The sequence below is a fragment of the Nothobranchius furzeri genome, chromosome 12 (genome assembly GCF_043380555.1).
Source record: "Nothobranchius furzeri strain GRZ-AD chromosome 12, NfurGRZ-RIMD1, whole genome shotgun sequence".
NCBI classification, from domain to species: Eukaryota; Metazoa; Chordata; class Actinopteri; order Cyprinodontiformes; family Nothobranchiidae; genus Nothobranchius; species Nothobranchius furzeri.
In genome coordinates this window covers 6,253,358-6,277,447 of record NC_091752.1, presented here as the reverse complement: position 1 = coordinate 6,277,447, position 24,090 = coordinate 6,253,358, and the positions used below count along the sequence as shown (strand labels likewise).

At 43.8% G+C, this 24,090-nt stretch overlaps 1 protein-coding gene across 12 annotated transcripts in view; it reads left to right on the top strand.

Annotated features, from left to right (window-relative positions):
• Window positions 1–22,776, top strand: part of LOC107375556 (sorbin and SH3 domain-containing protein 1) — a 99,971-nt gene extending 77,195 nt beyond the window's left edge. For 8 of the 12 annotated variants that reach the window (XM_054749905.2, XM_015944136.3, XM_070542172.1 and 5 more), the window contains 9 exons: window positions 7,601–7,647; window positions 7,744–7,858; window positions 7,929–8,054; window positions 11,791–11,985; window positions 12,133–12,642; window positions 14,591–14,686; window positions 16,183–16,370; window positions 18,831–18,937; window positions 19,143–22,776. In XM_054749905.2, coding sequence (XP_054605880.1) covers window positions 7,601–7,647; window positions 7,744–7,858; window positions 7,929–8,054; window positions 11,791–11,985; window positions 12,133–12,642; window positions 14,591–14,686; window positions 16,183–16,370; window positions 18,831–18,937; window positions 19,143–19,210 — 1,452 coding nt within the window. In that variant the 3' untranslated portion in view covers window positions 19,211–22,776. The remainder of the gene's footprint in view (window positions 1–7,600; window positions 7,648–7,743; window positions 7,859–7,928; window positions 8,055–11,790; window positions 11,986–12,132; window positions 12,643–14,590; window positions 14,687–16,182; window positions 16,371–18,830; window positions 18,938–19,142) is intronic. The other 4 variants (XM_070542175.1, XM_070542176.1, XM_070542177.1 and 1 more) reach the window with 4 other exon arrangements.
• Window positions 22,777–24,090: the final 1,314 nt, after the last annotated feature.

The window sequence follows — 24,090 nt, the reverse complement described above, 5'->3', positions numbered from 1 at the left end:
CAGAAGGCATGAACCATAACTAATATACTAAGGGGAAGCTGACACTAAAGGAAAACACTACAGAAAGAAACTACAGGGGTGTGGCTAAGAGGGGGCCAAGAGGGCACAGGACCTGGGAGAGGGAAGTCTGAGGGGGGAAACCTAGAGGGCAAATGGGGATCGCCAGGAGACACATGAGGAAGATGCAGACACGACCACATGAGAGCGCTGGAAGACACAAAAGGAGCACCTAGAGACGAATGAGGACAAAAGGAGACACATGAGGTTAGACGCAGACACAGACCATGACACCTTTAAGGGAATACAAAACTATAAATGAATTTAGAAATCCATTTTGGGGTCTATCCTTTAGCATTTCATATTTACAATGGCAAATCCCTTGAAAAACAATATACAATAAAATATTAACCTTAAAATGGACCACTCCTTCACTTTTCAACTTTCTCCCTTCCTGTCTCATTATTTTCTTTCTTCCTTACTCCCTACCTTCTCTCTCCTTCCTTCTTCACACATGTAATCATCTTGTCACGTTGAGGGGATGGTTAGGACCCAAAGTGCAGATTACCCAGACGACAAGAGGCAGGAGACGATGTAAAGTAAAAATCCTTTATTTTGCAGGACGAACCAAAATAAATCCAAAGGCAGCGAGCGAGCCAAAAGTCCAAAAATCCCAAAACACTGGTAACAAGAACAAAAGCTCACTTAGAGCACAAAGTCCAAAAGTCCTGGAACTCAGGACACCGTAAGCTCACTTGGAGCACAAAAACCTGGAGACATAAGCTCACATAGAGCACAAAACAATGCTGACAACGGACCGACACAAAACAGAGACAAGACAGGGCTTAAACACTCAGGGAGGAGTAATTAGGAAAACAGGCAGCAGGTGTGTGGAGTGAGGGCTGGAGGGAAGACAGGTGAATATAATTATCCAAATGGGGGAAACAGAACCAGAGGAGGGCAAATAAACCTAAAACTCTAAAACACAAAACTAAACCCAAAGACTGAGGGCAGGACTAACACACACACACACACACACACACACAATAACACACACATACACTGAGCTGGGGAATGGACACAGAGGCTGGAGCTACAACTGGAGGGGCTGGGGATGACCTAAAGGGCTAAAAACAGAAGACACATAATTGAGACACAGACAAAAGACACATGAGGGCGCTATGAAACACCAAAGGGGAATCTAGAGAGGGATGGAGAACATCAGGAGACACATGGGGAAAGACGCAGACGCAGACCATGACACATCTAGCCTCAAGTAAGTTCTCAACATACTGGACAGTGTGAGGATATATGTCCACTCCAAAAGAGTCTGAATGTAGCAACGGATTAATGTTGTCCTGCAGTTCCAACATTTCATGATCTGAAAGAGGACTGTCCAGCACAGGGACATTGATACCAGGATGAGGTTCAGTCATGTATCCATTCTCCTCCCATTCAATCTCTGGTGTCGGTATACCCTGGAAAAAGAAAGTGTGTATGAACATTGTGCATAATGAATCTCAAGAAAACACATTTAATACAAGCCCTATCATGACCTTTTAACAATTACTTAACATCAATGATGTCAGGCAGAACCTAGCATGTCCATTATTTAATAATTGTTTTTTATTAATGGGCTACTTTTATGTTAAAATAGCAGTGAGAATATCACATCTGGAAGGTCTAATGCCTTGCATTTTGAACTTGCAGATGTGTCATGACTTTGTAATGTCATGACATTATAGTTGACAGTGTCCACTTCAGTAGAGGTGCACACAAACAGAACTGTGATTTCAACAGCCATTTTGTCTTGAATCCAAGAAGCATAGTGCAGAGGTAGATTATCAAAGTGTTGAACATTTGATTTTTAGTTAAGGATCAACTTGACATGTGATCAGTCATTTTAACAGAACATACATTTGCCCCTGGATCAGAAACAGGATTCAGAGTCTGGCCCAGATGCCACAGCTGATTTGGTGTCATGTTTTCCTCTGTCCTGATTGGATGGGTGTCCCACGCATCTCTAAAGACATCCAGGCTGGCCTGGATGCGAGACAAGAAAATATAGTGGCAACAAAACATGTGAAGGATGTTACTGATGTCGAGCAAGTCCTGGTCTTCCAGAGAGTGCAGGATGTTGTAATATAAATCAGTAACACTCATGAAGACATCACGCCAGAGGTGCTCGATCCTGGATTTGGAGGGGGATTAAATAAAAGAAAATTATAATATACACACACATTTACATGTCCATACATCCGTTTTCAACTTGAGTTATCTTTTGAATGGTCGCAGGGGGACTGCCTATCTCCAGCAGTCAGTGTGAGACGAAGGGTGCACCCTGGGCAGGTCAACAGGCACAGGCGCGCGCACGCACACACACACACACACACACACACACACACACACACACACGCACACACACATAAAGCTTCCAAATGAGGTTAAACTCACCGTTGATTGTGTACACTTTTTCCTGCAATGAAGCTGTTGGTGTCAGTTCCACGAACTGAGAACACTAATTCTGCAACACCTACATTTTCTCCGCCATGATCTCCTCTCACCCTGAAAAAAATAAACATTAGAATCTTGCTTCAAACATTTTAATGCACATCTACAACAATCTACATCCATTTCTGTTTCACAGAGATTTCCTTAAGTACCTTGCTACTAAGTGAGTAAACAATGTGGCATTATTAACCCTCTGCTGGGGAAATTTTTTTTGAAAGAGGGAAATGTTCATTTCTTAAATTTCACTATATGACCTCAGATGGCATGTTATCTTTGGTCAATAACACACTTTAGGCAAAAGCAGATTTGTAACAGGGTAACAGAGGGTAAAGTTGGGAATAACATGGATACCTCAGAGGAAAGCCATGCTCATTCACAGCTTCACTGAAGAAGGCAAGGTGGGTGTCTGCCCGGTTGTTGTCAGCTACCTTCAGGTACATGATCTATGTAATTCAAGCACAAACACTCTCCTATGACGGGCCAAAACAATCAATTACCAAATGAAAGGTACAACAGCCATACAATAACATGTTAGATAATTAAATAAGTTAAGATCTGATAAACTGTATTGTTTGTGTCAAATCTCAGGAGTGATAGATGCATATTTTACAGAAGACCACTGCACTACACTGTTTTCATCGCTCTCCCGCCAGCTTCTTTTGAATTTCTGACCACCCGCAATGTGCGTTACTCCCACATTCTCCCGTGACACTTAGAACTATTACCCACACTATAATTAAGATGCACTGATTTTGTGTATTCACTCATCGTGCAGGAGAAAACATGGCATGACAGACTATTGTTAGATTCATGGGATTGTGTTGCATATTCTTCCATTTAAAAATCAATATGGAGGAGTAAAGGCTAATGATTATTACAAGCCCTTACATTAATTGAGAGACTTTACAAATCCATCCATCCATCCATCCATTTTCTGAACCTGCTTGGCCACGTAGGGTCACGGGGGGGCCGGTGCCTATCTCCAGCGGTCAACGGGCAATCAAGCGGGGTACACCCTGGACAGAGAGCCAGTCCATCGCAGGGCAACACAGAGACACACAGGACAAACAATCACACACACACTCACACCTAAGGACAATTTAGACAGACCAATCAACCTAACAGTCATGTTTTTGGACTGTGGGAGGAAGCCGGAGTACCCGGAGAGAACCCACGCAAGCACAGGGAGAACATGCAAACTCCATGCAGAAGGATCCCAGGCCGGGAAGCGAACCCAGGACCTTCTTGCTGCAAGGTAACAGCTCTAACCACTGCGCAGCACGACTTTACAAATATGCCAAAAAAATTATGTGTATATTTTGGGATTTCTGTAAAATCCCTTTGGTTTTTAGCCAACTGTTCCGGCCTGCAGCAAAGTTCTAACTGCCCGCTCCTGCTGGGACCCAATCCTATGCAGCCCTCTACTTCAAAATATAAGTTGTTAAACGTGTAAAACATACCTATAAAACAGAAGATAGCCAGAAAACACATTTGCTGTTTGGTCCTTGACAATGTTGAACCTACCGTCTATTCCCCCAAAGATAATAAAACTGTACCTGTTAAAACACAGACAATTAAAAATGCAACTCCCAAAACAAAAAATAACATCTCCAATTACACACAGACATTACCTGATGAGCTTGTGGTTGGTGTCAATGTGCACCATATACTTTGGGCAAGGAACTGTGTACGTCCTTCTCACTACACATCCCAGACGTGTCATTCGAGCAAGTACACCCGCACTGTCCACACGATACATGATGCATCGAGTCGGTCCCACTGTACTCTATGTCCCTGGGCAAGCAGAGCACCTCGGACTACCCTGTACCCATTACTGAGATAAATGAATCTAGTTCCTCATCACTGCATTTACTGTATGTGGCAGATACAGATATATTATTTTCAGACATCCGTCTAAATAGAGTTGCTCTGGATACACCAAGGAGTTTGGTAATGACACTTGTTGGCAGACCCATTTCCACAAGGTGTTCGAGAGCCTCTCGCGACACCGCCAATCGTGGGCGGCCACGAGAACCTCTTTCAACGTGTACCGATATTAATGTCTTTTGATTATCTCTTTCCTGCTGGATAATAGTATTCAGATCTGAAAGAGCAGAAAGTATATCCTCTCCTACATCAACAATGTCACCTAGAGCACCTAATAAAACTAAATAGTGGCGACAAGCAAACTATAGCCCTTCCCCATCAACAGGTTGCCTCTCCAAGATGCTTGACAGTCGATCGTACAACCTCTGAAGGATGTCACGCCTCAATGATTCCTAGAGGAAAAAAACAGAACAAACATGGATTGGATAACTGTTGGGTAATAGAAATAAAATAACAACTTCCAAATATCTTATGGCACTTTTATTTTTTTAACACGCCAGCTATGATAGTTTTAATAAAAAAAACGTTTTTAAATAAGACCAACTGTAGATTCAAAGGTACATGAAATGGTGAAGCAGTATTTCTGTTTATTATGTGCCAGAGCTCAATGGCCAAAATTTAAAGATGTATTTTATTTTTTTTAAATAATATTTCTTTAACTATCGCCCACCGCCAGAAAATCAAACATTTATGCACTGGCTCAGCCAGTGTCTGTCTCCTTATTACTGCACGCACAGCCTAAAGCAGGGGTGTCAAACTCAAATTCACAATGGGACAAAATAAAAAACTGGGACAAAGTTGCGGGCCAAACTCAATATTTGTTTAAAAGTTTATTTACAGATGTCTTGTTATTCAATTGGAAAGAAACTTATTTTTGCATCTGAACACAGAATCTGATATGACCAATTTACACACGAGCAAGTGCATTTTAAATAAAACACATCACTCGTTACTTGTGTCTCAATTTTTATTTACTCTTTTTACTCCTTACAATGTGTACATATTCAGTATTTAGATTGTTTTACCTTTTGGATATTTTAAGTTTGTCTGTTTTGTTTTATTTTAGTTTACTCTTTATTATTATGTTTTACTCTCCTGTTTGGCTCCTGTAATGAACGTTATTGCTGCTGTGACATCACAGTTTCCCCACTGAGGGACAATAAAGGGATTTTCTATTCTATTCTTCAATTTGTAGTCTGTCCAGTTCCCATTTTAGAGTAAGTTTAATCTTTTTTTTACAGGCCAACAACAAAAACCAAAATAGCAATTATCTTCTGTGAAAATATCTCAGTTATTAACTTTCATGCTTTAGAGCAGAAAAAGTGCATGACAATGAAATATTTCCAGCTCAGTTCGCGACACTCTGATGGTCACCTGTTCCAGCCAGAAACCGTCTTTCTAGGCGTTCAAAGTCGGAAACTCGCTGAGTAAACTGGGCGCTTAGAGGAGTATCTTCAGTTGTTTAAGACTGAGGGTAACGCTGCACACGCTGATTCTACTAGCATGGACGCTAATGATCGTAAACATAAAAGAGGGCTTGCTTCGTCTCGCCCGCTAACGCCGCTAAGCACTATGGGATTAGTAGTCTTAACAGCTAAATCACCCGGTGGGCCAGTTTTAATATTATATATTTGACATTTGATTTTGCGGGGCAAATACAAATAGACCAAGGGCTTGAGTTTGACAACCGTGGCCTAAAAAAAGGGTACCTAGACGCGCTAACTAAACAAATGTTCGCTTGAGTTTAGCTTGATGTTAAACTAGATGAAGAATGGACCAGACTTCACGTAACGTCTCGACTGAATTGAACATAAAACATTAAACATTTTACTTGACCATGAAGAACGCGTCTACTCTTAATTCTATAACGCTGCATGGATTACAACGAGGGAATAAGATAAAACTGTTACTCACAGATTGTGACCGGTCCATCCCGCTCTGCCGTGTGAACTGCAATGCGCATGCGCACAGCAGATCTGTTCCGTAACATAAGGAGCCATATGATTGGCTGAAAGCGAACAGCCCTGGTGGAATCATATATTTGATTGACAGATTCATTAGCCAATGGTGACGTTTGTTGATCTGCGACGTTAGGAGAGTCTCAAAATTCAGCACACCGATTTCTCTCACGAACGCAGGAAGGTTCACAAATGAGAAGCTGTTCGTAAATGCACATTCAGCAATTCGTATGATCTGTGAGTTTATATTACAAGTGTTCTTACAAATTATATTTGTGAACCACAGAGTGTGAACTTCACAATTAGCGTGTGCATTTGTGGAAAATGTTGCGTGACTTATTTTTTCACATTATACTTATGAGTCAAAGAGTGAGAATTTCCGAATGAGCGTGTGCATTTGTGTTCCTCCGAATTATATTTGTGAAACACAGAGTGTGGATTTCTGAATGAATATGTGCATTTGTGGAACTCGTTGTGTGACTTAATTCTTATTGGGACCGTTCTGGCCTCATATTCTCCTCACTGCTGTGAGGAGCACACACACATACACACACACACACACACACAGACTGAAGCTGCAGCGCTCTGTCTCTCCTTCTCACTGCTGTGAGGAGCGCACACACACACACACACACACCCACAAAGACAGCATTGCCGTGCCTTGAGTTGCATGGCCGTTGTTTAAGGGAGACGCCACGGCTTTTTCCGTGTGTCCTTTGCCCCGCCCACGTGCTCAGTGATTTCCCTGCTCCTGAGGGGTGTGTGTGAACAAACCCTACCGGTGCGGGGCGTACCGACGCCACCCAGCCCGGTCTGTGCTGGCTCAGATGCGAAACTGCCATCATTGGCTAGTTTAGTCTCACAAATTATGCAAACGTTGAAACATCCAACATTTTAGCACTCTGGGCCTCGAGGGCCAGTATCCAGCATGTTTTTGTTTTAACCTGCTTCAACACACCTGACCGCAATCAGCAGGTGATTAACAGGCTTTTGCAGAGCCTGAAGAGCTGCAGAACTAGTGATTCAACCACTGAATCAAGAGTGCAGGAGCAGAGAAACCTCTAAAACGTGCTGGATACTGGCCCTCCAGGCCCCCTGGTCTACACTTAAGAGTTGATAGGCGAGTTTATTCTGTTTTAATCCTACCAGAATATCTGTGAAAATGACGATAATGAGAAAGAAGTTGACTTGAGCTGTGACTTTTAGAAAAATGAGAATTCCCTAAATGAGTCCTAATGTTTCTACAGAGAACTCCGGCCATGGCTCGCTTCGACTTCAGAGCAGAGAGTCTGAAGTAGGTGGAGAAGAGTGGCCATTATGTTCCTTTAATAAACCTGCTTCTGGTGAGATGATAAATAATCCCACTTTTTAATCTACCACTTGTTTTTAGGGAATTACCATTTCAGAAGGGAGACATCGTGTACATCATTCGACAAATAGATCAAAACTGGTATGAAGGTGAACATCATGGCAGAGTGGGTATTTTCCCACGGAGCTACGTTGAGGTTGGTTTTAGGAAACCGTCGAGTCCTTTAGTGTTTCCCCGGTGACTAAGCTTTCTCTTTTCTTTTGTAGCTTCTGCCCCCGACAGAGAAAGCCCAGCCTAAGAAAAGCGCCCCAGTTCAGGTGCTGGAATACGGAGAAGCTGTCGCCCGCTTCAACTTCAAAGGAGACACGGTGGTGGAAATGTCTTTCAGAAAGGTGAGGTGCATTGTGGGAGTTGTAGTTTGATCTCATGAGCCAGGCTGTAAGCTTTATTTTCCAAACATTCCAGAAGTAAACATCTTTGGTACTTTCTTGCTGTGTTGCTTTTCTAACTGCATTGTTGGTTCTTTTTTGAAACACAGAAACCTTGCTGCTGACAGTTTCGTTCGCGGCTGCAAACTTCCTCAGAGCTGACGCTGATGGTGGCGTCACTTCCTACTCCGTTTATCCGCGGGCAGCAGAGGACGTTGTCGCCCTCTGCTGCCCGCTCTCCTCTCTCCGATGATGCAGTCCCATGCACGATCCAACGAGTAAACTCCATCGTCTCTGTTCATGGTCCCACATCCACGTCTCCTTATCTCTATGGCTTCTTTTATCCATCTTTTGTATTTCTGTTGTTCGGTGTTTATGATCCTTGTGTTGTCCCAGTCCATTACATGGTTTTCTCTTGTGCATTGATCTGTTATGGCTGGCTTCTTTATTGTGCTTTCTGCCTCTTGTTTTTTCTGCTCTTGTGTATTTTTGACTTGTTTCTTTCTCGCACTCCTTTCTATGTTCTATTGTTCGTGTGTTGAGTTGGCGTCCGGTTTCTCCTATGTATGTTTTATTGCAGAGTTTGCACGGGATTTCGTAAACGACTCCACATTTAAGTCCAGCTGGTATCTTGTCTTTTGGGTGCACTATACCAAAAGGACAAACAGAAACACTAACACAACACTTGAATAACATTGACGACACAGGCAACATAAAGTTTATGGACATGAAATAACCAGGCAGACCGACGGGACCCTAAACATAAACACATACAGGAAACCAACACACACAGACCAATATCTATTATGGACATCAGAACACCCCACCATACACAAAATGTCAGTAATCAGAACATTATATCACCGAGCAAACATGGTAACAGAAGAAAGAGACCGTAAACAAGAGGACAAACACATACAACACGCTTTCAAGACCTGCGGATACCCGACATGGGCAATAACAAAGGAAAACAACAAACAACAACAGAAAGAAAAGAACAACCAAAGCAACGAACCAGAAACCCAGAAAGACAAGAACCAAAACCAGTGATGACCCTACCATACATCAGAGGCATAACAGAAAAAATAAGAGCAACTATGAGAAAACACAACATAAACACACCAACAAAACCATACACAACAGTTAGAAACAGACTAGTGCACCCAAAAGACAAGATACCAGCTGGACCTAAATGTGGAATCGTTTACGAAATCCCATGCAAACTCTGCAATAAAACACACATAGGAGAAACCGGACGCCAACTCAACACACGAACAATAGAACATAGAAAGGAGTACGAGAAAGAAACAAGTCGAAAACTCACAAGAGCAGCAAAACAAGAGGCAGAAAGCACAATAAAGAAGTCAGCCGTAACAGATCACTGCACAAGAGAAAACCATGTAATGGACTGGGACAACACACGGATCATAACCACCGAACAACAGAAATACAAAAGATGGATAAAAGAAGCTATCGAGATAAGGAGACGTGGATGTGGGACCATGAACAGAGACAATGGAGTTTACTCGTTGGATCGCGCATGGGACTGCATCATCGGAGAGGGGAGAGCGGGCAGCAGAGGGCGACAACGTCCTCTGCTGCCTGCGGATAAACGGAGAAGGAAGTGACACCACCATCAGCGTCAGCTCTGAGGACGTTTGCAGCCGCGAACGAAACCGTCAGCAGCAAGGTGAAGAGAAACCTTTTTTGTGTTTTAAAAAGAGCCAACAATGCATTCCAGAAGCAAACTACAACAGGTTAAATAAAAGTTAAAGGTGTGGCAGAGGATCCTTTTCTCCCGGGTGGATAATCTCAACCATCGGTCTGCGTAACTGTCAGTCATTCTGGTGGAGCTTTCACGCACGGCCGTCATCGTACGTGCTCGTTCCCGGGTTTGATTTCACTTACTGTGCGTGCGCATTCTGATTACGTGTAAAGCAATGCGCCTTAATTCCTCGCCGTTCTCACCGGGTTCTTTTGATAACGGCCGAGAGTCACAAGAAAAAGTGTCTTTAAAGTCTTTGATGAGAGAAAAGCCTCCGAAGTGAGAAATAAGACCAGAGTTATTTTAGGAGACTCCTTTCAACGGTGGCGTGTGCTGAAAGCGAAGGTTGGGCTCCCCACGGACGCCACTGTTGCTGGTTTTCTGCTCGACGGGTAAGCTATAGTTCGGCAAAAAGGCAAGCTGCAAGGCCGGCAGCTACTTGTAAACAGAGTGCATTTTTTTAAACGTGGGGAGGCAGGTTCTCTCCTGAAAATCAGAAACATCCTCCGAAATACCTTTAAGCGTAGTTTATACTTCAGCAGCTTTGCACTCACAAACACTCGTATCGACGGAGATGTTTTCATTTCATTTCATTTTTTTATTTATTTAATAGGGACAGTGCATATTAATGAACTTCAACGATAAATGGCACCAGTAAATATGCCAGATTTAGCGCCAGAGCTAATTTACATCTGCAGTCCCTAGGCAGGTAATAAAAGCAATAAAAGAAAGTAAAGTGTTATATTTAAAACTAGGAAAAACAGAAAGATCTACTTCTACGTTGGAGTCAGTGCTGTGAAACTATTCTCCATCAAGACAGTAGAGGGCGTAGCAGTTTCCTGGGGTGTCATTGCAGTCACAACATCTCTATCGTGTTTTTATTGTTTATGTATTTCAAAGACTTTTTAACAGACAAAGTTGTCCTCCACCTCTTCGTCCAGTCACCGCCTCTAAACTCGCGTTTCCTGTGGTTTCCTGACATGAATAAAAAGTTTGCTGCGTATCTTTGTACTCCTTCGGTTCACATCGTCAGACCTTTTCCACGAGACATTCCTCAGTCTGTTCCGTGTCTTTGCCGGTAGATATCTTTGGCTCTTGTTTTATTTTTGCTGTTGACGAAGTTAAAGGAAGCGGCATCCTGACCAATCAGCCTGCCTGTGGGGGTCATCTCTGGGTCCTTTTATGCTTGACTGGATCCTCCTGCGGGGGCGGGGCCTCCAGATGCACCCGCCAGTGATCCACGACTTCATCTGCTTAAAACCTTTAAAACAAATAAAACACCATTAAAATTACCACCACCAGGGGATTTGTACATTCCTTCACGGTCTGTTTTTTATTAAAAAATCCCGGACGAGCCCCCATTGTGTTACGTCCTCTATTGGTGGATATGGAGAAGGACGGGGAGTAACACAGAGGCATGTGCTTCAGTTGTGGAAATTGTAAACATTGATTTATTAAAAGGATTTTAAAATGACAAAAAAGCTCCAAATCTAAAAGTACTTAAACACATTGTTAAAATGGCCAAGGGTTTACGTTTAAAACAGACATCGAATGCTCCCAAACATTCACAAAACAAAGTCCACTGACTTAAACACAAGTTTGGGAGCCAAGAAGTAACCAGCACTCTGTTCCCTCGTCTGTTAAAAACCCATTTTTTTACCCAGTTCTTATGTTCTCCCCATCCTTCACACTTTTAACATCTCATGTCGGGGACGTAACACAGGCTCTCAACCAATATTTAGAAAACTGAGCTCTACTCTGTCCGTTCTTGTGAGCCTGTTGGGAGAGCCCTTGCAATGACATCTAATGGCCTTGTGTGTCTCCGGCCCTCCGTAGACGGAGAACTAGGCTTTATCATCTAATTACTTCTCATCCCCTCAGGCCAGCCATGTTGTGTGCTTGTGTTGTAAAGTGTGAACCTGTCTGTCTGTTCAGGGCGAGAGGATCACGCTGATTCGCAGAGTCGATGAGAACTGGTATGAAGGAAAAATCCCAGGCACCAATCGACAAGGCATCTTCCCGGTTACCTACGTGGAAGTGCACAAACGGCCCCGTGTGAAGAACGGGGTGGACTTCCCTGACCCTCCGGTCAGCCTGTCGCCACAGCGCAGCACCACCAGCTCACCTCAGGTACACATCCGTGCTAACGGACGTGGTGTTGGGTTCTAAACACTGGTGGGGAGTGGGGAATAAAACCGGGTTGATTGCTGTTCTACATTTGTTCCTTCGCTGTTCTGAAGACTTTTTCTCCTTCTCTCAACTCCTTTCTAAAAAAAGCTCTATCATAACCGTCTGACCACCTCCCCTCTGCCTCTCCCTCGCTCCCCCCGTCGCTCCGTCTCACCTGAGGTCCACGCCGTTTCCTCCGAGTGGATCTCCCTGACTGTGGGAGGTGGGAGCCCTCCTGCTGCCCCCACCCCGCCTCTCCCACCACCGCCCACCGTGTCTTACCGTTGGGGAGAGTACCTGCCCCCTCCTTACTCTGCCAGCCCCGTGCCTCTCATCACCGGCAGCCCATACTGCATCTCTCCCATGGCCTCACCATCTGCCTCCCCCCTGCCCCCGCCCCACCCTCCCAGACCAAACTCCACCACTCCTTTCCTCACGTTCACTCCGCCTCAGAGGGAGGACTTCCTGCACTCTACTTCGTCACCACATCTGTCCCGCAGCGTGAGTCCTTGTAGCGGGCCGGTGCTGGAGGGCTGGCTCAGGGGGGAGAAGGAGCTGGCGGAGGGAGAAAGCTGTGAAGGGGACCGGGGCCACAACAGGCGAATTAACCCTGCAGAGGTATCTTTCTGCACGGTGTGCGGTGATGCATCTTTGGCTTACTCTGACGTTTGGTAGAGTAGATGTTCTGGAGCACACGAGTGAAACTGACCTGGAGGTTTGACCCGCAGCTGGCTCTGGCTGCGTGGATCTGCTGGTTTACCTGCATGTTGCTGTGTGAACTACTAACTTCTATCTGTTTGGCTCTGTTGGTGTGTTGATTTAGTAGCCTTCAGGCTCCTTGGATGTTTAACAACTGTTTACTGAGGGTTTGGTACATTTTTGTTTGGCGGTGAGAGCACAAGACTGACAAGTTGCCATCAAAATACTTCAGTCGAGGACATCAAGTCTGTATTAAAGGGGTCATATCATGGAAAATCCACCTTTTTTTTAGCTTTTTAGCATGTGATATCATTTCCTCATGAAAAAAAACCATTTTGGCTGCATTCACGCAATATCCTGTTTCAGCTGCAAAGTTTGAGTTTTACTTTGAAAATCCTATAAAACGTCAATGAAAACTAGTCTCGTCGTCAGGCCCAGCCCCTCTCTGGTCTAAAACCTGCTTCTGCTGGCCAGCACCGGTGTCATGAATCCGACTTGGTAGTCTAGTGGTCAGAGTGCTAGACTGGACACCTTAACCACCAATACAGCGGGCGTGGGCGGAGTTTCACTGAAATGAAGTATTTTGTCTCCGGGTCCAAATTCAGGTTGGCAAAATAAACTCGTATTCAAGGTAAATGACATCTCGATAATACCAGCGGTAATATTTTATCATATACTCTGCCCGCTTTTGCTGTCAAAGGTTTAAAATAGCATTTGGAACTTTTAATGTGTAATCAAAATGTGTCGTGCGATCCTATTGGTTGAGTCTTGTGAATTTCAAACTAGAGATGTCCTTATTTTTGTCTTGATACTAACCATTTAGGTGAAACAAATTAACCTCAGCTCAAACTTTCTCTAATTATTGATTTAATCATGAAATTCACTAGATTTTTATGGTTCGTCGTGTAAAATTTTTGACGCAAGAATTACGGGGCAGCTGTAGCTCAGGAGGTAGAGCGGGTTACCTCATGATCGGAGGGTCATGGGTTCAATTCCAGCTCCCCCCAGGGGTACTCTGCTGTTGTGTCCTTGTGCAAGACACTTCACCCAACTTGCCTGTGATGGTGGTGGTAAGAGGGGCCGACGGCGCCAAATGGCAGCCTCGCCTCCATCAGACCGCTGCAGGGCGGCTGTGGCTACAAAGTAGCTTACCATCACTGGCAGTGTGTGAATGTGAGAGTGCGTGAAAGCGTCTTTGAGTGTCCTAAAAGTGCTATATAAGTTTGATGTGTTATTATTATGCAGTATTACTTTATATTTCTGACAAAACAACATTGATGGTGGTGTAGATTTATGAGAAATACATTAGTTTTGCCTAGCCGTTAGCTCGTCAGTACTGCCAATGTAAACTCTGTATCACAAAGCTAAAGAAACTTGCCGCAACATCTAAGAAACACACTTTAAGTGTCCCAAAACTCTCTAGAGAGGTGCAGTTGAAGGTCCTCAGAAAAGATCCCAAACCAAACTGCTGTGGTTTTAGTAGAATACGGGAAACAGCTAAGTGTAAGCTGATGCTAGTTTGCTAACCAGGCCTGCCCAGTCAGCCATCTTCAAGGTTTAACGTCACCAAGAATCCGTCATGCTCAGGTCAGGCGTCGTGTTGATGGTGTCGTGTCAGTCCTCGTGTCACCGGTGAGGCCGTTCTGCATTTTTGGGATTGAGCTGAGAGCTCAAGTTGCCTGGTGCCACGTCACCGCTCTTCTATGTGATAGCTTAGATGTCTCCGGCGGCTGGTGAGTTTATTTAGGACGGCGACGTATCGATCAGTGAGTATATTTAGGCTTCCAGCCGTACTGGTTTTGAACTGTAGCAACATAAACAACAGAGATTTTCCATGAACTCCTGCATGCTGGTTTCTGTGCTGCAGTTTGTGAAGAATGAAGCGGACCATCACCGACCCAGCTCGAGAAGCCCCGTGATGCCTTATGACATCCAGGATAACAACAATGTCGACTCGTTTGTGGTGAGATGACAGATCATCTTTATTTGCTGCATAAATAAACCACATCATTTCTTTTTAATGTGTCACATCCGTCTAACTAACATCATCTGCATCCATAACTTACCGTTGCTGTGTATTTAGGGAGAAGTTTATCGTTTTGGCACCAGAATGAAGCTTCACAGAAGCTTCGTCCTACATTTTAGTTTTAAAAAGTAAAGCGCATTCGCACAGTTTATTCGATTACTTATTGAAACTTAATAACTTGCCTGTACTGAAACTAATATGCTGACAAAATTACGAAAATACAAGATTTATATTCTCAGATGTGCATGTATTTAAAGCTGTTATAATGAATCTGCAGAACAAGCTAGGTTTTCAACGCAAACGCGGTCACGGAACACTCACCCATCCCCTCGGGTGTCTTCCCTGAGACGCTTCTGCCGGAACCGGAAACCTACGATGCCGCAGGAAACCAGATGGTGCTAAACACCAGTCGCTGTATTCTTGGTCCAAACGTCTTTTGTTGTCCGTGACTTCAAATTGAGTTTTTCTTTTGGGGTTGAAATTGAAGTGGTAGCAGCCGGCTGTTTCTCCTGCTCTTGATATTATTGAATGGAGAACCTCTCGCACCAGTGGTGTTTTGTTGCTGATTACCTGAGTGCATAATGAATGGAGGACCCCGGAAAGTGCGGCGGTTCGGTGACACCGACCACCGGTTGGTCCAATGGTTGCTTTCAGTCCGAAACGTGTTCTAGTTAAATGGCCTGTATTTGTATAGCACCTTCTTTGGGTTCTACAACCCCCCAAGGCGCTTCACAACACAGTCATCCACACGCTCCCGCTGACCACCACCAGCAGGCAAGGGGGGGGGTTAAGTGTCTTGCCCAAGGACACAACAGCAGCATTCTCTGGTCGGAGCCGGGATGGAACCTGCAACCTTCTGATTACTGGACAACCCACTCTACCTCCAGAGCTGCTCTAATTGGTGGATAACTTGAGACAAATGCAAGAGAACCACCTTATTACATTTTTAAATATTTCTTTCAACCTCCACATGAAAACATGTTTTTAGCTCATTTGTTTTCCAAATTTGTTATAGCAGCTTTAATGGAAAGCATAACTTGTATTTTCAGTGGTGTAGGATGACACTGTGTGGGAAACCTGCTAACAGCAGCTGAAAACCCAGTTTCTGCTTCCACGAGGATATAAATGTGGTGCCAGTTATCTTAAGGGCGAAGCTGTGGTATTGTTGAAGAGCTGCTTCCTTTAATACTGCATGTCCTCTCTGGCTGATCTCCTGTAAATATGAACTTACTGTCTCACGTTTCCTATCTTCATGCTCCCGCTCTGGTGTCCTGCCTTTCGTCCCTCCTCTCCTGGGCTCCACCAACACCTCTACTTACCCTCCTGGCTTTAAATCGATCTTTGCTTCTCCTCCCTTTTTTAACCCCACCCTTCTTCAACTTCACTTCGGTCCTCCGTGGGACTCTTGTATGTCTCTCTGCTGCCACTCCTAGGAGGCAGTGTGTAATGAGATCTTGAATGTTGCTGAGACCTCGGTGAGGTACTGCAGCACCCTGTACCACCACCATAATGACTCACTCCACAGACTGTACCCCCACCCCAGTAAACAATCTCTCATCATTTCCCAGCAACCCCAGTCCCACAGCAGCAGCCCAGAGCCGAGCCGTCTCAACTGTGGAATGTGAGTCCACGTCCTTTCTGTTTTATTATCTCCTGATAACGTCTGTTTGTCACCAAAATGTCTCCTGGACCACCGGCCTGGATTTTCATGAAACACTCTGAAGGTCTGTCCTGTATGGACATCTTTAACTGACCACTTTCAAAATGGTTGTCACATTAGCAACAAATACAGAAAAATGGCCACGTCTTTGTCCATTTTTAATATATTGAGCTCAAATCTGGTCTCATGGTAGATGAAATTCTTTTCCAGCACATATTCTGAACTCTTATAGGTTGAGAGACATCTTTCTTTGGCAAAAGCAAAGGGTTATTCCTGTAATACTCTTGACTGACCATGCAAGATCTTTGCCATTAAAGATGACATATTATACCACTTGTAAACAAGTTATAATAGTTCTAAAGTCGATATAAAACGTGTGTATGACAATCTCTCACATAAAGCGATATTTTAGACATTTTTAGTACCTTTCAGAATGAGCCGTTTTAGGGCTCTGTCACTTTAACTCATTCGCTGCCAGCCATTTCCTGATCGGTGAAGCCCTTCGTTGCCAGCGTTTCTCACCGTTTTTACAGTTTTTTTAAGAGGACGCCAAAACAACCAAAACAAAGAGGAGACTCACCTCTTACATCCGAGCGTTTCGAGCGTTATCCGCTCTTCCATAATCCGTTGTTGAATTGTGATCGGCAGAAGCTTTTCCAGTTCGCGCCTCACTTTTTTTACAGCAGCGGCCCAAAATGATCTCCTAACACATGGATGTTCTGCTTCCTCATCACGTGACGTGTGACGTACGTGGATGAAGATCGGCTTTAGAGCTGAGATGTTTGTTCTCACGGTGCGGGGGCTCGTCCGACGCCCACACAGTAAAAACATGCAAATGACGACTTTAGTTGGTAGTGAACGCTTGGTTTTAAAATGACAACTTTAGTCGTCAGTGGCAGTGAATGAGTTAATGTAAAAAAAAGATGTTGCTAGCCACGCCCATCCGTCCCCTGATTGGCTGCAATGAGGTGAGGAACTCTGATATCCAAGAGGGGCTTCAAGCAGAACTGCTGTTCCTGCACATCCAGAGCAGAAGCCTCCCTAACCTAGGCATTCCACCGCATGCGTAAGCAGCGCACAATGTAAGAGCTGCATTTCCCCTCCAACCTCAGTACTAGGTCCCTTCTCATCAGAAGCGTTTCAGACCTAGCCTAACAAATCATCCTATATATGTGAATATGTAGTCTGGCCACGACCCGTAGATGGATCTCAGTCGTGGGGTGGGATCTACAGTTCTTTCAAACTTTCTCCACATATTTTTGGACAACAAATAATGTGATGTCAGTCAACAAGGAAGTCCACCATACACCATCAAAGAAAACGCAAATCGTCGTCGTCGTCTTCCTCCGCTTATCCGGGTCCGGGTCGCGGGGGCAGCATCCCAACTAGGGAGCTCCAGGCCGTCCTCTCCCCGGCCTTGTCCACCAGCTCCTCCGGCAGGACCCCAAGGCGTTCCCGGACCAGATTGGAGATGTAACCTCTCCAACGTGTCCTGGGTTGACCCGGGGGCCTTCTGCCGGCAGGACATGCCCGAAACACCTCCCCGGGGAGGCGTCCAGGAGGCATCCTGACCAGTTGCCCAAACCACCTCAACTGGCTCCTTTCGATCCGGAGGAGCAGCGGTTCTACTCCGAGTCCCTCCCGAATGTCCGAGCTCCTCACCCTATCTCTAAGGCTGAGCCCGGCCACCCTACGGAGGAAACTCATTTCGGCCGCTTGTATCCGCGATCGCAAATGCATTATTATGCATTATTTTTTTCTAAATAAAGGACTTAAGTACCTCTTGACTCAAAAAAAAAGCCAGTCTAAGTAGTCCAAAGTTGATGCTAAATCTGTTTCAAATGAGCAGCCGTCATCTTGGTTTCGCTCCGTCGCATCATCCCGCCCACCAAACCGATAGAGCGCTGTGATTGGCATGCCATCGGATTGGCCAGGGCTGTGGAGGTTCCAATGGAGCATTGCTAAAAGGACAAGCAGAGCTAAATCATTTTGCTGCTGCTGTCTGCTTTGCAGCAGGTGGGAAAATTCAAACAAATGACTATAAGGGTAGCTATTAGCTGCGTACTACGCTTCGCGTACGTTACGGTGTTTACGCAAGCAGTGTAAAGCCAGGGTTGGCATCAACCGTTGGGCAGGTCCACGCTAATTTTCCTTATCGTGACATCACAATACGTGGCGTTTTCAAATGGCTTTAGTGTTAAAATTCCACTATGAATGGATGGGTTATTAATCACGTCAGGAGTTTTTATAGAGGCAGTGTAGACCCACAAAACAGCAGAGAAAGACACAAAAAGTCAGATTTGCATAATAGGTCTCCTTTAATGAAACTCCAGACCCAAAAAGGCTCCAAGTTAGATTTTAAATTCCCATCATGGTTTGTGTTATCACTAATTAGCAAATTGTCCTCATGTGCTGCTCCAGTTTCCAGGCTTTGTACAGTTATGTGCCTCAGAACGATGATGAGCTGGAGCTACAGGAAGGAGATCTCGTCAGCGTCATGGAGAAGTGTGACGACGGCTGGTTTGTCGGTACGTCCCACTGAACAGATGCAGCTACCTGGGGTTTCTGTAGGACCACGGCCAACGGCCGCTTGGTGCTCCAGGGCACACAGAATTACGGTCCCATTTCTAATGATTAACGGCATAGTTTCAAACTTGGTGGGGCTTGCAGTTATTTTGGGATAAATTGCAGCCAGGTGAGCTCAAACGTGTTTCCCTTTTCTTGCTTTTGCAGGTACATCAAAGCGGACAAAGCAGTTTGGGACTTTCCCTGGGAATTACGTGAAGGAAGTGAAACTGTAATCGTATCTAATCTGGCTGTAACACACTGTCAAGTTTGGGAAGTCGTTACTACTGTGCAAGGCTGTTGTTAGAATAGTCATTTAGCCCGGCGAGCAGCTTTGTGTTTGAGAAAAACTGTCCTAGCCATGACCCCAGAAACCCATCTCCACGTGTGGAGTAACTCTGAAAACACCGCCTATCAGCTTGTGTTGTGAAGATACTAGCTTCCGATCTGTCCGTGTGATTTTGTCGTACACGAGTGTTAGTGTAGCACCTCAGCCTGGAAGCAGGCAGCAGGGCAGCGCTGAAGTCATACAGTGGATTTTATTCTTTAAATTGGACTTTAAAGCGATCAATCTCATTCAATAAGACGTGAGATTGGAGCTGTTGTCGCATGCATCCGTTCAGGACCAGAGTGCGATTGAGACGCGACGACTGGATGAGTCGGTCAAGCAGAAAACGAAACATCTGGAAGAATTCCTTTCCTAATGACTCTAAAGTCAGTGGCTCCTTCTTTAGAAGAACATTGATGCATCAACGACTCCCAATGCTTTAGATACTGCTCAGTATTGCCTTGCTTTTTCTGTTTTTCTATCCAAAAGTCATCCTCAGTCCCTGAACATGCACGTGTGCCATTAGCTTCCCATTTACTCCACGTTTACCTTAAAGAAACGGTTGTCAGAGGGATGAACTCTGCGTGGATCTCATGAAGGTGAAGCAACGCAGTTGATTTACATTTTTAACACACGCACATTCAAAAGGTAAATTGTTCCTTTAATTGGTACTTTTGAAGTGGTTTTGGGGGATATATGAGATTGCAACAGAATTAATTACAGACTGATGATTTGGCCAAATAAATCTTCTAGATCGTTTCTAATAAGGTCGTGTTTTTACGTGGAAAAATAGTTTGGTTGGACTGTTCGGTAAATTGCTAAATAATTATTTTCAATCTGATATTAACATAAAAAGTCTGATATTACTGACATATCAAACTTTTTCTGTTTCCATGTAAAATGTGAAAAAATATTCGTTGACTCAATAGCAAAGGTGTCTTGTCCAACTTCAGAAGAGGTTCATGCTGTTTTAACATTTGTTTTGGCAAGATGAGTGAAAAAAGCCTTTAGGATTTGACTTCTGGATGCACCAAAAATATCAGCTGACAGCAGCCTTTCGGACAGCCGTTAAATATGGGGGACACGAGCGTTTGTTCAGACAGAGACCGTTCAGGAAGGGATCTGAAACATAAGTGTTTAGAATGCTGGTAAATATTGTTGTACCCACAGGACAGGTACGTTAGCATTTAGCTTCTTGTTAGGCGATGTTGAGAAGATCCCGACTAACAAACGACATTTTTTAAAATTTAGAAGCTGATCATAAAAGCTCATTAAAGGTGTGGGTCACTCGTTTAATCGTTACTTTTGAATGCCTCGTAAGTCGTACTCTAGGGATAAAAAAGCTCTGATGCGCCTGTTTCAGGAAGTCAGCTGGAGGAGAATGTAGCTTTAGACGGCAGGATCTGGAATCTTGTCTCCTGACATGTGGACATCTCGCCTCTGATTGGCTAACAGCAACACAACTCTACCACCGACTCTGTTTGCTCTGCAAAGTTGATGTTTTATCTCCACAAATAACACAAGCCTGGAGTAGTTCTGTGTGGTGGAGTTGCTAATGCTAATGGTTAGCTTTTGGTGTTTCCTGGACACTAAACCAACAACAGCCTTCCCCGTCCTGAGTCCAGATGGGTGAGTCCATGAATGTTAAGTGACAGTGTGACGTAGATCTGTCAGGGTTTTCTAATCCTAGAGTTTCACCGTCTGTTTTCTATCAGAAGCTAATGCAGGAGATAGGTGTAGGAGACTATTTTCATGTTCAGCCTGCACGAAACACTCAGAGTGAGCCGTTAGAATCAGAAATAATAATTAAAAATGTTTTTTCAGTGAACAATACTTTCAAGAAGAAACTTTAAGAGGCCTTTTAAAAACTTCATGTATTCTTATACGTAATGTTTACAATTTCTGATTAGCTTTAGCTTAGCACACTGCAGAATCAACCAACTCCTCAGACGTGTCAGTGTTCGTCTCTTTAACCTAACAACCAAAGGTTGTACCAGATTTATTTTGGGTTTACTTTTCCTGTGAGCCCTGCTGGTGTCGTCCGGTGGGTCTCCGCATCTCCCTCACACCGTGGTAGCACTCACTAGATGTCCGCACGAAGCTTCTCACTAAAAAGAGATTGGGGGTTTTGTGTCTTTTTCTCTGTGAGCGTGGAGTTTTCGTTGGTTTTAGGCCTGTGCTCGTCTGTGCTAGTCTGATACTACCTGCAGATATGTTCTAGTGCTTGTTATGACCTGCTCCCAGCTGCATGCAGCTGTTGTTCACCGGCCAGCTGCTTAACAACGTAGGCAGCTTTGTGAAAATCACGTTTGTTATTGCAGGCTTCTCTTGTGATTTCATTGTTTTTTTGTTCAAAGTGCAAAAGTAACTTTTTTTGTCTGTGGTGTTTGCCTGAAAACATCTAAATCATAATTTAAACAAAATTCAAAGATCTTTTCTTTAGTAAAGGCATTTTAATTTTTTGTTTCTCCTGAAAGTTTCACCTCCAGCTGAGCGGTGAAGATCAACGTTGATGAGAATATTTGTAGCTTTTTGCACAAATTCATGAAGGACCTCAAGTACAATCAGTGTTTCGCTCATCCTTTTGCGGTTTTATCGGGTTTTTGCTCCTGTTTTTGACTATTTGCCAACAGCAGCTAGAGCGTATTTGCTCAGCGTTATGATTTGTGGGTTTGCCTGTGCAGAACTAATACAACGTTCATGTATTCACCACTGAGGCCTCCACATGCGTTTTACCCTCCAGCTCCTTATGAATGTGTTAAATGGTTTACCTCCATGAGGAGCGAAGTATTTTCCATCCCAAACATGCGTTTCAAAGAGTAAACATTAAGCCGTCTGTGTTACTGTGCTCCCATCTAACATCTGGACATGTATGAATGTATGAATTTATGAATGTGGTGTACACTAATATGTAAAAATGATCTCTAATTCCATCTGGGATGAAAAGAGTGGGACAGGAAGCATTGTAAATATGTAAATCAGAATATAGACTGAAAGTGGCGGGAGCGTTTGAGCTCTCCGCTGCTTCCGGTGGATTATTTTACCTGAAGGATTCGTGGAAAAGCACAGAAAGTTGAATGCATTTGAAATTCACGCTGCCATTTGTGTGGATCATAACGTTAGATTCAAAAGTTGTGCCTCGTTTACCTTTTTTTTTTTTTTTTTTTTTTTTTTTTTTGGGAGGATCGCTGAGATCTCCTCTGACATTATTTACTGTAACCACGGTTTTCCCGTTAGTCTCGGATTAGGGACATTTACTAAAATAAGACGTGTCTGTTACTGTACCTAGGAGTGTGACACCGTGCATCTACATAATAAGAATGGGCTGGTTTTAACAAGACAAACAAGCTGCAACAGTTTTGGTTTGTTTGCTTCTTTTTGCAGTGATGTTAAATTGACAATATTAAAATACAGATAATAAACACTGCTGTGACTTTGGTATTATGCAATATTTAATAAACAATTTAAACAATATATGTGACACTTCTTTATTTGTGTTTAAAGTTGGTTTAATGGATTCATGAGTCGTATACAGTCGGTGGATATCAGCTGTGTTTCCACTATTGGAACTTTTTACCGGACATTTTACCGGACCTTCGTGGAATATTCCGGGCCTTTTCGGGAAGCAGCTGAGTACCTGAACCGGGGTATGCACGTGGAAATGGCCCGGTAGAGTGGCTGGGCGGGGCTTGTGGTTAATTCATGCTGATTGGTTGTAATTCAGTAAGAAAGGATTTCGGCAGACTTCGCCAAATAACTGAAATCTGTAAAATTGGAAAAGTTGCAGGTGAAGCGGAATATAAGCAAAAGCAAAGAAGAAGTGTTGACGCTGCTTTTGAGCGGCAGTGTGTATTTTCCCTGGCGATAGGGGGCAGTACATACCTAAATCATCGCAAGCTAGCGGAATTTTTGTGTTCAAGTAAGACCTTACCAACGAATGGCCATTAGGGTCAAAAATCCCTGGGCGCACGACCTCCAGCAAAATGAAAAGCACATCAGACTCCCTTTCATCACCGGCAACGAGGGAAGAGGTAAACGGTGAAAGTTTTGTAACCGTTTTTTACAAATCAAGAAATACGTTTTGTCCTCACGGGCTCCCCTAGAAGGAAACATGGCGTCACCCAGAGACTTAGACCCATGTATTTTAGACCCGATTTTTATGGTTTTATGTTATGAAGCTGCCAATAGTTTTCAACAACTGGGCATCATTTTATTCATTTTCAGCAACAGTTCAATGGAAATTTCCAGAGATTAATGGTGAAAAATACACAATCTCTCTTTAAAATGATCGTTTCTTAATTCCAAACGCTGAAAAATTCTGCAGTAATCGTCCACGATGTCATAATTTTTTTTTTATTCAAGTTTTTATTGAACTTTCGTTTAGGGGCTGGTACTTAGCAATCTCAATAGATACTAAACATGGAGGGATTAAACATACAGATATAACAGTTGATTTTTGGATACAGGTCCCAATCATATAACTCTTGCAGACACGTAATGTCGGAATAACAGCAGTCACATAACGTGCTTGACTTCACCCAAGGCCTTTGTCTGTCTTCATAAAGTTCCAGAATCCATCCCAGTGAGAAGTTCCCTCTCTGCTGTCTTCACTCATTCTACATTCATACGATGCAGATTCGGCCATTGCACAGACCCATTACTTAACCTCTGGAGATTCTACTGTGTCTACGATGTCATAATTTACGCAGTTTGGTGGTCTCCTACAGAGGGCCATAAAAAAATGTTTTTCTTCTAATCATTAAATGTGACACAGCCACCCTCCCGGTA